This window comes from Zootoca vivipara, chromosome 15, assembly GCF_965207765.1.
Source record: "Zootoca vivipara chromosome 15, rZooViv2.hap1.1, whole genome shotgun sequence".
NCBI classification, from domain to species: domain Eukaryota; kingdom Metazoa; phylum Chordata; class Lepidosauria; order Squamata; family Lacertidae; genus Zootoca; species Zootoca vivipara.
The window spans coordinates 4,366,626-4,380,299 of record NC_142598.1 but is presented as its reverse complement, the minus strand read 5'-3'; the positions used below and the strand labels follow the sequence as shown (position 1 = coordinate 4,380,299).

The 13,674-nt window shown below is 49.4% G+C and overlaps 1 protein-coding gene across 7 annotated transcripts in view; it reads right to left on the bottom strand.

Annotated features, from left to right (window-relative positions):
• SRPK3 (SRSF protein kinase 3) overlaps positions 1–13,674 on the bottom strand; it is a 32,186-nt gene continuing 18,512 nt past the window's right edge. For 4 of the 7 annotated variants that reach the window (XM_035140310.3, XM_035140306.3, XM_035140309.3 and 1 more), the window contains 7 exons: positions 12,462–12,615; positions 10,969–11,247; positions 8,813–8,910; positions 7,964–8,071; positions 4,455–4,524; positions 4,151–4,243; positions 1–2,439 (listed from right to left, as the gene is read on the bottom strand). In XM_035140310.3, coding sequence (XP_034996201.3) covers positions 2,255–2,439; positions 4,151–4,243; positions 4,455–4,524; positions 7,964–8,071; positions 8,813–8,910; positions 10,969–11,247; positions 12,462–12,615 — 987 coding nt within the window. In that variant the 3' untranslated portion in view covers positions 1–2,254. The remainder of the gene's footprint in view (positions 2,440–4,150; positions 4,244–4,454; positions 4,525–7,963; positions 8,072–8,812; positions 8,911–10,968; positions 11,248–12,461; positions 12,616–13,674) is intronic. The other 3 variants (XM_088658695.1, XM_088658696.1, XM_088658697.1) reach the window with 1 other exon arrangement.

The following is a 13,674-nucleotide window of genomic DNA, read 5'->3' as shown; positions in this document are numbered from 1 at the left end:
GGCTATTGCAAACGTTTTAATGAAAAGTCTTGAACTCAAATCCCTGGAACAGCACAAGGGCCTTCAAAATACACACACACACACTCCCACACACTCCCCAACATGGGCAACACCCTAAAGCAAGGGCAGGGTTTCTCGTTCCAGAGACTGCAGTGCAAGGCAACAGTATTGCTTCCCTCTCCCTATGCCCAGGTCTCTTGCACCACAACTTTGGTTTAAAGACACCAGTCTTTGGTTTAAAGACTCCTAGGTAAACCTAGGAGGCAGCACCGTTACCAGTTGTCTGCCATACCTAGGAGGCTTCCCCAACACCACCTCCCCGTTTATAGTATGAGGCAGCAGGATGCAAGCGCCAGCCACAACTTCTGGGTTCCAGTGCTATAGCCATGGGACAGGCTTGGGACTTTGGGTTTAAGCCTAGCTCCACACATCTTTTTCCTCCTCCTGTTCTGTGTCTTTCCTCTGGTTGTGGTTCCTCCTCTTCTGAACCCAAAATGTTTTTGGGGAAATGCTACAAGGGCACTCCCACACCATTCAATCTTTCATCACGGAACAGTAGATAAGCTTCTTCCTAAAGGCACAAAAGTAGCTTGGAACAGTGTCAAGCTTTTCGGAGCAGCTACACTGCCTTATAATAATGAAAACTGACCACAGGTAACAAAAGTGTCAGGAAACGTTAAGGGGGGGGAGCAGGAGCTGTAGTAGCAGTTTGAGAGAACAACAATGCCAGCCATTCTAAAATATGCATCGTGGGGAGTAGTTTGTGGGTAAACACACACACACAATCCACCACACCCAACTCCCCATCCCACCTACCTCTTTCCCCCCCTTTCCCCCCTTCCTCATAATGTCTCAACAAGTTAAAAATTGATGTGTAAAAATGATGCATGAAAAAAAAAAACCGAGACATTGCACTACCTTTGTAACCTAAGAAAATCTTTAATAAAATAATTATTAAAAACACACACACACACACACACACACACACCTAGCTTGCTTTCTCCCACCAGCTAGGGTAGTGGGTGAAATTCAGTATGATTCCCATTCACCTCAAACTGGAGTGAAAAAGGAAACTGAGGCAAAATAGGACTAAAAGACAATTAGAAATGGGGGAGAAGAGACGTCACAACATACAAAAAAATCCCAGCTGTTGAAAGCTGCCCTTAGAGACTTTCCCTTTGCAAAAAAACTTTCCTTAGCAATGACAAGGGTTAGAAACTTGTTTGTTTAAAAAACGTCTGAGATTTTTAGAATACCAAATTTATGAGCAACTCTGGCTAAAGTAAAGCACATTAAGGGCCATGACCCATGCCTAGGCGGCAGGGGAAACGACTCACAAAGGACTCTGGGGCCCATTTATTCAACTCTTAACCACAAAGTTGCTGTCAGAAACCTGCCTGCAAATGCCTGTGAAGTGCAGAGAGGCATCAGGTACTGACAGCCAAGCCAGAAAAACTAATTCTTCCACCCCCCACTGCCTATACATTTCTACTGCTTCCTGCATCAGCTACCTTCTCTCATTCCCTCCAAAGAGTGCCACTGCTGGACCTCCAGGCCACGGTCATATCACTTTGCACACACACATTGTCACTTTTCACTGGCATGGAAATTTGGACAGGGTAGGGGCACCAGCCAGGACCCCCAGTGTCTCTCTGCCACCACACAAAGAACTGCCCTTCCCAGTTTTCTGGCTAGAACATCCATGCACTTCTTCCTTTTCATCATTCACACTCTGCTCACATAGTGAGCCTCTCGCAAACCCACACATGCTGGGAGCTTCACAGCCACTCTCTTTGCCCACCAGTTAGGAATGATGGGGAGCAGGGAACAGGGGGAGAAACTGGCAAGGAAGTACCACAATGAATTTTTTAAAAGTCAAACCGCATCAGTCAAGGGTACATGGAGATAGTGGCCATGGAGACCTCCCTAGAAGGCAACTTCTGGGAAAAGAGTCAGCAGGGGATTGTGGGAATCTTCTGGCTGTGCTTCAGAAATGACGGCAGAGTGAACCTGGCTCCTGGGGTTCCAGTCCTGCTTTACAGTTCCCCCTTCCCCACTGTGATCTGCCAGAGAGAAGAGCCTCTTGCCTCCAGTCCTGCAATGCAGTCCACTTAGGGGGAGGGGCTGGGGGAGACAGCCTTTCCCCCCGCCCTTCAACTCCAGTGATGGGACCAGGTCCGTGCCAGGGAAATCTTGTGCCGGCTCGAAGACTGCTTCCTTCAAGCAACCAGTCTGTCTGGACTTCTGCCTGGCCTTAAGAGTTGAGCCACGGATGCTCCAGGCACTGGGAGGCTGTAGTGCGTTCTTCTGGGATGTATTCCATCATGGGCAAGAGGAAGTCCGTGAACTGGGCTGCTTGCTCGAGGGGCCACTCATATTTCTCCACCAGGACCTCGTATAGGCCCCAGTGCTTGAGGTTCTTAATGTGGCGCAGTTCCCCTGGGGAAGGAAGGACAAAAAGGGCAAGGTTGGTGGAGAGGACACATCTAGGGCTGTGTGTACTTTGCACTGGAGGAAAGTAAAATGAAAAGTCTGCACCAAGGAAAACCAAACTCGTGCCTGGTTTATCTCTTATTTTGTGAAATTAATTCTGGGCCTGGCTAGTCATGGGGATAGGGAAAGAGTTATTGAACACTGGGCATCATATTTAAAAGGCATTGCTCACACACTCTAAAGCTGTGTTGTCACAGCCACAAGGGCTAGAAACTTTCTCCCCAGGAAGTGGAATATGATGCTCAAAGCCACATTCAGCTTCTATGCTCCTGAGATCACAGTGTACAACCCCAAACCAGGCCAGCCACCTGTTCCAAAGTTAGACAGACTAGATGGAAAACATACACCTGCTCTGAAGCCCCAATCATCACATTTTACCTCTTCATATATTGTCATAGTGGTGCTTGGTGTGGGAAAGATTGCCCAGAGTGGTGGCAGTTCTGCTATTAATCCCACCCTGCTGCCATATAACTGACAGCACACCCTCACTGCATCTCTCGGGGGGAGGCCCAGCCTCCCAGAAGTAAAAGCATTAATATGATCAAAACGGGCATTTATTATGCAATAAATTGAGAGCGTGCAGTAAACGTCTAGATCCTGTACCCTTTGCGGGCCTTCATGCTGTTTCTCTCTGTGGAGCAGGAAAGGTATGTAATTAGTAGAAGCTGGCTAAACTGTAGGAGCTTCCTCTGAGGCAGGGCCCATTCACTTTCCCACAGCAGCTAAAAAAGGTGCCCAAAAGCAGGGCATGAAGGTAGCAGCCCTCTTGACTCAGCATCTTGTACTCTGAGGTACTGCTGCCAAACCTGGAGGCGCCATTTAGCTACCGCTGATAGACCTCTCCTCCATCATCAACATCATCACCAGTGGCCAGATTCATTGAATGAACAGCAATTGGGCAAAGAGAGAAAAAGAACAGACAGGTAGACACAGCAAAAAAGGCATGCAGAAACAACAACGGTCCAAAACCACTACCCAGACACTCTTAGCACTGGTGATAAAGGATGAGGGACCACAGTTTCTGCAATGCAGCAAACACTGTCTTGTACCCGAACGAAGGACAAAAGACTAGCTGTTCATGGCTGTTTGTAGGTGCCCCCTGAAACCTGTGAACCTTATCTAGCTAAAGAAGACGAGGTGAAGTGGCTGCCAGAGGTGGCAGGTGTGGGTGGCAGACAGACTGAAGGTGCAGAGTACAACCCACTGAGAAATTGGGAAAGCCCAAATGAACAAAAGTTGTTCCACATTACTTGGAATGGAGAATATGGGCTGCAATTAAACAACCACCCACTTGGGGAAGCCTGATTCTGAACACCCCAGACAACAAATGCTGTGACCTTCATGACATTTACCACAGGCAGGGTAGGCAAAACCTATTAATGACCCCCCCCCACAGAAATGTTGACACATTCTCAACCTCAGGTTTCACCACAAACCTGGATTTTTCCTGGCCAAAATCTCAGCTGCCTGAACGGCTTCTTTCCTTCCAGTGGTCACGATCCTTCAGCTTCTTGTTGTCAACTTCTCTTACACACATGCTCTCCCCACCCCTCACAATTCATCCTGACAGCCTTTGAGCATGATATGGATGTGCTGCAGAAGCATCTGCTTGGAACAATATCCTCTCCACCCAGAGATGCTACACTCCCTAACTTACCTCTCCTGTTGAAGTACTCGCGCGAATAGCGCCCGGAAAGAGCAAAGTGTGGAGGAATATCGCCTAGTAACTCAACAATGTGGGCAATATGATCTGCAAAGGAAAAGAGGAGGGAATATCAGGGCTAGAAAGTCCCCGTCTCTCCCTCCTCCGCACCCTTCCAGAGTTCCAGCATGCCTGTTGTGAAATTCTGGCATCAACAATGCCTTCAGATTAGAGCAGAGAGAGAGATCCAAGCCCAGCCGGCTAGGCCAGGCCTCATACACAACATCCTCATTTGGCTCAACCAGCGAGAGCTCTTTACCTTCATCCCTGGTATAGTCCTCGCCTGAGTGTGGTTCAAAGAGGTAATCACCAGTAGCCAGCTCAAATGCCTGTCAAAGAAAGAGAATCATCAGGTTATGCAGTTAAGGCAGGGGGGGGTGGCCCATCCCATTTCACCACATGAATGGACTGCCCTCTGCCAGACCCACATGCAGTCTTCCACAAGCCCTTGCTGCTCGAGTTCTCTACCCCAGAGGTGGGGAAGATGAGTGGTGGTGCTGTGCATCGGAACACCTCCCTCTCGTCGAAACCCGGTGAGGGGGGTGTTCCAGTGGCGACAGAAGCGGTGGGGCGGGAGGGGTGCTGCCTCTTGCACCTTTGCCACCTAAGGCAGATACTTAATGGGTGGGCTGGCTCTCGATTAAGAAATCTCTCCTCTTCCCCATGGCCCGTTGTGACTTCTCAAATCAGCTAAACATCAGGACCTAGGTGGTTCTGCATGCCAGTATCAACCTCTGGCCAAAGGTGGGAACTACAGTGGTACCTCTACTTACGAATTTAATGCGTTCCGAAAGCACATTTGTAAGTAGAAAAAATGTGTAAGTCGAATCCCATAGGAATGCATTGGAAGAAAAAACTCGTAAGTAGAAGCAACCCTATCTAAAAATTCGTAAGTAGAAAAAATCCTATCTAAACCGCATCCAAGATGGCGGACGGAGCTCTATTCGTAAGTAGAAACATCCGTAAGTAGAGTTATTCGTAAGTAGAGGTACCACTGTACATGGAAGCCAGCAAGAAGACCAGCAAGGAAGGTTAAGCCCAAGGCCTGAAATGCTCATGTGGCATTGCCTGACCCTCCCGCGAAGTTTTTTGAGCTGGCGTACTCACTGGTCTAAGAAGCAAAGGGAATCATCTGCCGCGTGCGCGCACACACACACCCTGCCATGAAAACTTGGCAGAACCAATGACTGACGTCAGGCAGGCAGAACAGAGAGCGAGCCATTCTCAACTTTTACTGCCTGCTGATATTAAGAAGTTGGTGCAAAGAAATTGTGGATTATACATTTTATATATGTGTATATGTCTGTGTATCCCAAGCAGCTTTAACTTTTTCTTTTCCGGCAATCGCACCAGCTTTGGAGGAAACTTCACTGAAAGCAATTGCACAGGAATGACTTAACAAAAACATCACAAGGAGCCATTTTAAAGAAGCCTCAGGGTGGACGATCTGTGAGATGGGCAAGCCGGACTTTTCCCCAAGCCACATCCCCCTGCCCACACTAAATGTGCTATATGACATCAGGCTGGGGGGGGGGGGCAGGTAAAGATGCAGCTGCAAAGGGACGGTCTTCCGAGCATCTCCACCCCCACCGTTCAGCCCGGACACTGAGATCCAGCGCCGAGGGCCTTCTGACGGTTCCCTCAATGCGAGAAGTGAGGTTACAGGGAACCAGACAGAGGGCCTTCTCGGTAGTGGCACCTGCCCTGTGGAACGCCCTTCCATCAGATGTCAAGGAAATAAGCAGCTATCCTAATTTTAAAAGACATCTGAAGGCATCCGTGTTTAGGGAAGCTTTTATATTTAATGCTGTATTGTTTTAATACTCAATTGGGAGCTGCCCAGAGTGGCTGGGGAGACTCGGCCAGATGGACGGCGTATAAATAAATAAATAAATAATAATAATATTCCAATTGTTCCAGCGGGGCTTGTATTCAGCGCCTCTTAAATTTAATGCCAAATGGGTTCCTCTCAGGAGCCCCAGAGCTGCTAGGTGAATCCAGTTCCTCCCAAAAGCCGCGTTTGAGGCCACCACTTCCTTTGCCCAGGCAGACTGATTTCAAAAGAAGCATAAAATGGCAAAGCACAGGAAGGGCAAAGATCGGAAGCATAAAGTTTCTAAAGAGTATGTTTGGTTCAAGTACTTGTTTTGTGTTAGGATTTTAAATGTGCAGCTATTAGACTGTAAATAGGGTTGGCAACAAAGGAATTTATAGCTCATTATTTATAGCTCATTAACCACCTAACATTCAGCTCATCTTGGCACACAGCTACACAAGCAAAGCCTGCAAAGGAAGCGTGAGGTATCTTGACAAATAAGAATCACTACACTGACAAAAGGGAAGGGCTGCTTTTTAGTAGGGTAAAGGTAAAGGGACCCCTGACCATTAGGTCCAGTCATGACCGACTCTGGGGTTGCAGCACTCATCTCGCATTATTGGCCGAGGGAGCCGGCGTATAGCTTCCAGGTCATGTGGCCAGCATGACAGAGCCGCTTCTGGCAGACCAGAGCAGCACATGGAAACGACGTTTACCTTTCCGCTGTAGCGGTTCCTATTTATCTACTTGCATTTTGACGTGCTTTCGAACTGCTAGGTTGGCAGGAGCTGGGACCACGCAACGGGAGCTCAGCCCGTCACAGGGATTCAAACCGCCGACCTTCTGATCAGCAAGCCCTAGGCTCAGTGGTTTAACCCACAGCACCACCTGGGTCCCCAGGTTAGTAGGGTAGGAGAGCTAAAAATAATGCCAAAATATTTCACATCTGGCAACCAATGCGCCCCTTTGGTTTCAGATAGTACACGGGTAGATGAGTCTAAAAAGCCTGGGACATAATTTTCACGGCCCTCTCGCGGCTATGGTGGCTCATTTACCAGAAGTAATGTATTTAGCGTTAACTCTGGAAGTGTATACTCCATTTCAACAAAACAAAGCTTATAGAGCAAAAAAACCAGGAGGCTTAGTTTGGTCCAAACCCAGAAAGCCTCAGGAAGGGGCCTTGCCTGCTTTTCAGTAAAAGAGTGTGAGAAGAGCCTTGCCCTAGATCACACCAAAGACCCATCTAGTTTGGCATCCTGTCTCCCACAGCAGCCCTTCAGATACCCGAGAAGCCCGCAAGAAGGGCATGAGTGCAACAGCTCCCACCTGCTTTAGCTCCCTGGCCACAGGTATTAATTTGAGGCACGCTGCCTCTGAAGCTGGAAGTTCCATATAAACACTGTAACTGACAGTCAAGTGCCTTTGAGATTCAGTGTACAGTCAGCAAGACCCCACATTGCCCATCTCCAGGTTTAGACTCGCCAGAATAAAAGAATTTGCTTAGAATCATAGAATCATAGAGTTGGAAGAGACCACAAGGGCCATCCAGTCCAACCCCCTGCCAAGCAGGAAACACCATCAAAGCATTCCTGACAGATGGCTGTCAAGCCTCTGCTTAAAGACCTCCAAAGAAGGAGACTCCACCACACTCCTTGGCAGCAAATTCCACTGTCGAACAGCTCTTACTGTCAGGAAATTCTTCCTAATGTTTAGGTGGAATTTTCTTTCTTGTAGTTTGAATCCGTTGCTCCGTGTCCGCTTCTCTGGAGCAGCAGAAAACAACCTTTCTCCCTCCTCTATATGACATCCTTTTATATATTTGAACATGGTTAACCGATGGCGAGATGGTGACCACATTTGTGGACGTGTTTTTGAGTTGAAAACCCTAACCGACGTCGAGCTCTGCCACTAGAATATGGCACAAGAAGCAGAAGGATGCCCCGTGAACCTACCATGCATGCTGTGCTCCAGATATCAGCAGGAGTGCTGTAGATGGCACCAATTAGCACCTCCAGTGCCCGGTATTGGCGAGTCTGAATGTCCTCCGTGAAATGTTTGTGCTGAGGAAATTGAGAGTGTGAGGAACATCCCTGTGACATGCCTATGTACGTACGGACATGCTCTCTTGCACATATGTACACACGTAGAGCCCACATCCCATGCTCTCTACAACAGCTGCCCTCCTGTGGGCCAACCCAGTGTGTGTCTCCCACCGTGACAACCATTTCCTAAGCCAGAGCATACAGTATATGCACTGCTCACCAAAAAGCAGAGCCCTACTTAACCCCACATGTACCTTCCAAAAGGCAGACCGCTGCCACCATCATCACTCCTCACTAAATCCCATGTAATTTTTGCTCCTTGGCAGCTTTCCCCAAGATACCAATCCATGTACTCCCTATATGGAGCCCTCATTTAATTTTTTAAGGAACCTTAAAAGCTGGACATGTTGAAATGATAAACACATCAATATGCTTGCTGCCTTACCACTGAAGCTTGAGATGCTCAGAATCTTGTCAATTGAAGAAAAGAAGTGTGTGTGTGTGCGTGTGTGGGGTGATCTTCTCTTTTAAATTTCCACAGCACAATAAGTAAAAATAGAAGCAAAAACTGTGTAGTGTGTAAATGCAGAAATACACATTACGTGGGAAATACAGGGTGCCCATAGCTTCAAGTCCCCAAACAGCCCACATGCTCCCAGTCTCTTCTGTGCAGCCACCACCTTCCATGCCCCATGCAACAGACAGCCCCACCAGATCTGCTCCCTTCAGGTGTGAGCAACATGCGCTCCAATAACTCACCACCCAGCAGGCGTTTCCCAGATCTGCTATCTTCACTCTGATTTTGTCTGCATTTTGAGGTTCCAAGGGGTTCACCAGGAATTCAGAGGTGCCAAAAGCTGCAGAGGCAGAAGACGGCAGGGAATCAGGTGAAAAACAAACAAAACAGTCCTCCAAAGGCCACTTTTATGGGGCACCCACAGATGCTGAAGGGGTAGTAAGTAATTGGTTTAACCTAACAGTTGTGCTATTCAAATTTAACCTCTCGACTGGCCAGCTAAACCAGGTGAGGGTAGTTGATGGGTCTCAAGCCCCTGGTGAGTTAGGAACTTCCCCTGCATGCAAACACAGCCTCCGGCAGATTGAGTGGATGAGACCAAGAGTGGGTCCAGCAGTCAATAAGGCAGTTTCTGCACGTGGTGAAGAGGGAAGTGAGGGGCAGATGGGGCTCGTCAACACAAGAAGGTAGCCTATCTAGAAGGAAACTCTGATCCTAAACTTTCACTGGCTTGCAGGATATTTTCGGGAGAAGAAAAAGCTAAGGAGTAAACCCTACACAGATCTGGAATGGAGTCCCTAAGATGGCTGGATGGCACCCTATACACCTCCTTCCAGCAACTCCTGCAGCCATGCTGGTGCCAGACGTATTGCTCTGCTTTCCTTTGAATCTCATCAGTGAGGCTGAGTTCAGGGTCTTAATATCTGGGCAGCCCAGGACCTGCATACATACGGAGGGGTCACTTCAGTGCTGCTAACACAGTGTGGCAGGCAGCGTTTACGAGTTATTGGTCTCTGCAGCCACAGCAGACTGTCAGGAGTTGGAGTCAGGAGCAGGTCAGCAATAAAACACCAGGTGTCAGTGAAGTTACCGCACTGGCCTGAATATAAGCCGCACCTTTAAAATGGAGGGGGGGGGAGAAAAAATACCCAAATACAAGCCGCTCCATTTCTCACTGCTCCTGGTAGCATACTGGGGGGGGGGGAGCTTCACTGCATTGTCAGCGGCCTTTCCCCTTCCTCACTCTCTCCCTTCCCGGCCTTAGGGGAGAGGATGGGGAACTATGCACGGGGTGGGTGCCACTTTGCCGCGCTCCTGGCGCTGTTTGCCCCGCACTCCTGGCTGCATACCATAAGGTTGGAATTTGAGAAAAAAGTGAGGCTTATATTCAGGCCAATATAGTAGCACTTTATGCAAAGAAACCAAAACAGCTCAGGCCTAGTGATCAGAGCCACTCTTCCCAGTAGGTCTTTTCCCCAGTGAGGCAGTTGCGAGGACTGAAGATCTCTGCCTTCCCACTGCTCTCTGCCTCCTCCCCCAGCAACCTGAACCTCCTCCATCTTGTCTCTCTTTGCTTTGCCCTCTTCCTTCCTCTTTATGTTCTGGGAGACCAGGGGGAGGAGAGCTGGTCACAGCAGGAGGGGGAGACCCCCTGGCTTCTTCAGCAGCCTGCCTCCACTTTGCTTCTTGACCTGCCTCTGCTTCTGCCCTGCTCTCTGCCACAGCCTCTTCCTGCTCACTAAACCGTGTTGCCTCTTCAGCTCCCGACACCTCCTGCTCCAAGTCTGATCCCTCTTCTCCCTCCGACCCCTCATCGTCATCCCACCAACAGTCCCCTGGCTCTGAGCCTTCTTCCCCTGGGGGTTCCCAAACTGGTGCCTCCTCTGCTTCTGGTTAGTCCATGATACAGGCACGGTGATCCTCCAACAGTTTGACTTCACCCCCAGAAGCACACTCCATTGTCTTGAGACAGACAGATGCCAACAAACAAAAGGAAGGTCCACCTGAACACCTATCTCCTCTCCACTCACCAAACCAAATATTTTTCAAGTATTGCTTGAAAAATTCCAGCCCAAAACACTTTGGTGCTTGAGGCAGAAAATACTGTATTTCACTGCATAATGGTCACATTTTACGGTAGAGCTCCCACTATAAATTCTGTCACATCTCTTTATCAGTCTTTCAGTTACTTCCAACGTCAGAATGACCTGAGCCCAGAAGAAGGATACATAACAGTAACTAATATAGAAACACAGATGATTCTCCTTAAAAATTTAATTAAGAATAATGGTTTGCCTCTGCTATCACAACTTTAGAGAACTCTGGCCAAAGGGAGAGCCAGCATTTGGGCATTTAGGCCTATATGGCTCCTTTGTAAACTCATGAGACAGATACTCACTGCTGGGGGAGAGAAGCCCTCCATGCTCCCGCTGGTTAGAGACCCCTGACATGGCTGAGCCAGAGAAGAGGGACCCTGAGAAGCCGGAGGTTGCCGAGTCAGGGCTGAAATGGCGACTGGCTGTGCCTGGTGGAGAGTGCCCATTGCAGCTGTCATAGGCATTGTGTGTGTAGAAACCAGAAGACGATGTCAGACTCTGGGGGCTGCAAGCGAGAGAGCCTCCTGAGGGCTCTATCCCCCCAGTTGTGGAGACCATGATGGGGGCTCCGCCAGGCAGGTCTACGGAAGAAGAAAGGAGAGGGTCAGGGTTTCCTGGTATCATAAAAAAGTGTGCTGCGAACAGCACTGATTGAAAAGGAGAAAGAGAGCAGCATTATATGTTTCTGAAGGGAGAGGCATGGGTGAAAGGGCACCAAAAAGGTAAGAATCAGGAGGCGATTACATCCCATTTCAAGAGTTAGGTTTATTTCTGAACATTTTACATCCTATCTACTGCAAGGCAATTGGGTCCACTTTGCTGCTTCTTGCTAGCATTGGGGAGAAACAAACCATCACCCCTGGGCTTGACATTACATTTCAACCAGGGACTGAGTTGTCATTTGTTGTGCTCCAAACAAACCACCATGATCAGGGCCGGCGCCTCCATTTAGGCAAACTAGGCCATGGCCTAGGGCGCCGAAATCGAGGGGGCGCTGTCAAGCCTGCCCGCCGCCCACCGCCTGCCCGCGCCTCCACGGAGCCTGGCGGGCGGCTGCTCGGCTCCGCCCCTAAAATGGAGGGGGCGCTGGTGAGCCTGCCCGCCGCCTGCCGCCCGCCCTGCCGCCCGCTGGCCGCCAGCACCGGGAGCAACGAGCGAGCGGTGGCAGCGCCCGTAGCTGAAGCCTTCAGCTATGGGCACTATTGCTGCCGCCGCCACCGCTCACTACCGCTGAAGGGCTCACAGCGTCCCCTCCATAGGTGGGAGGCGGGCGAGCCAAAATGAGAGCTCAGTGCCCTCCCGCCTATGGATGGGACGCATGCGTCATGGTGCCAGAAGGTGATTTAGCCTAGCGCGCAAAAAGCCCTAGCACCGGCGCTGACCATGATAAACCAATATTTGTTCCTAGCTTACTAGTCATGGGTTGCTTAGAGTAAGATTCCTGGTTCAGACAGAACGTTAAGCCAAGGGCCTTCATTTCCTCCATGTGCTAGGAGGGAGGAGAAAAACAGCCTAGACAGGTACATTCACAATAAAACGTTAACTATGGTTTATTCTGATGGCAAGTGAAATGGACCAATGTAAATCCCAGGGACAAAGAACAGGCAATGTAAATGCAAGCATACAAGTGTAGGAGAGGCAGTGAAGGGGCGCAAGCTCAAATATTTTAAGCTGCACAAAAGGGTGTGAGGGCAAGTATGCAAACAAAGGGTGCTGGGGATGGGCCTCCAGACCTGACCACACAAGAGAACCAGCTGCACCGAACAGCAGCTGTATTTCCCTCTCCCAACCTCACCTGGATCTGCTGTTGGCTCGCTGGCATCTCCTGCTGCCAGGGTCGCCAGTTCCTCCAGCTGCTGAAGGTCCCGGAGCCGTTCTGCCAGGAGCTGACTTTGTCGTTTCTGCTTCCTCTTCAGTTTCTTCCGCTTGTTCTTCGAAAGCTTCCCGTTCTGGGAGATGAGATGACCCCATGTCACAGCCCTGTTACTCACAATTCCAGGGCTGCATGGGGAAGTAAGCAGGGGGAGAGCATGCAAAGGTCCCTGAGGTTTGGGATAGAGAAGGGGAGAAGGAGAAGGAACCAACCAAGGGAATCACCAGGAAGCAACTCAAAGTGTCAGTGGGCTGTGCCAGTACCCCAAAACGGTGGGGTGCAATTTCACAGCAAAACACACAGCTTGCAAGAGAGTACAGTAGTTGTGTGCAAACAAATGGGGGCGGGCAAGGGGTGAATGAGGAGAAAGATGTAGCAAAAAGAAGAAGAAAGGCATTACATATCTGTAAGAGCAGATGCCAGAGCAAGTGAGCAAATGAGGCCTAGTGGTCAGCCTGTTTCTGGGCTTCCCACTTCTGATTACAAATGGGGATTCTCCTAGCTGAAATGCTACCCCCTAAACAAAATAAATTCTGCCACACAAAAACCAGCATGTTGAGGAAGAAGGCAAGATGGACAAGGCCCTTCCCCCAAAAAACGTTAAGTTTTCTATATGCAGTTATTTTTTTATGCAGGAGCATTTTAATCAAGTGAGCACCCACCTCAGTGGTACGGCCCAAACACCTCACTGAACACTAGGCCAAAGCTACAGATATCCTACAAGGAAACAAGGACTTGTGTAAAGGCACAAGCCAAATGTAAGGGAAGGGTCAGAGTGAGGAGGGGCTGAGGCCTGCAAGGGCTGGACCTATAAAAAAGCTGCAGAAGAGAGGGGTCCCTCACTGAGAATATATTTAGGGGTGCCAGGAAAATTGGTGCCCAACATCTGCTGCGATCCTGCAAAGCATTGGGGTGTGTGTGTGTGTGTGTGTGAAGGCACACTGCATGGAGCTGCTGCTTAAGGCAGTGTTTCCCAACCTTGTGCCTCCAGATGTTTTGGGACTACAACTCCCATCATTCCTGACCACTGGTCTTGCTAGCTAGGGATGATGGGAGTTGTAGTCCCAAAACATCTGGAGGCACAAGGTTGGGAAACACTGGCTTAAGGAAGTAAACTGCAAACAGCCCATCAAGA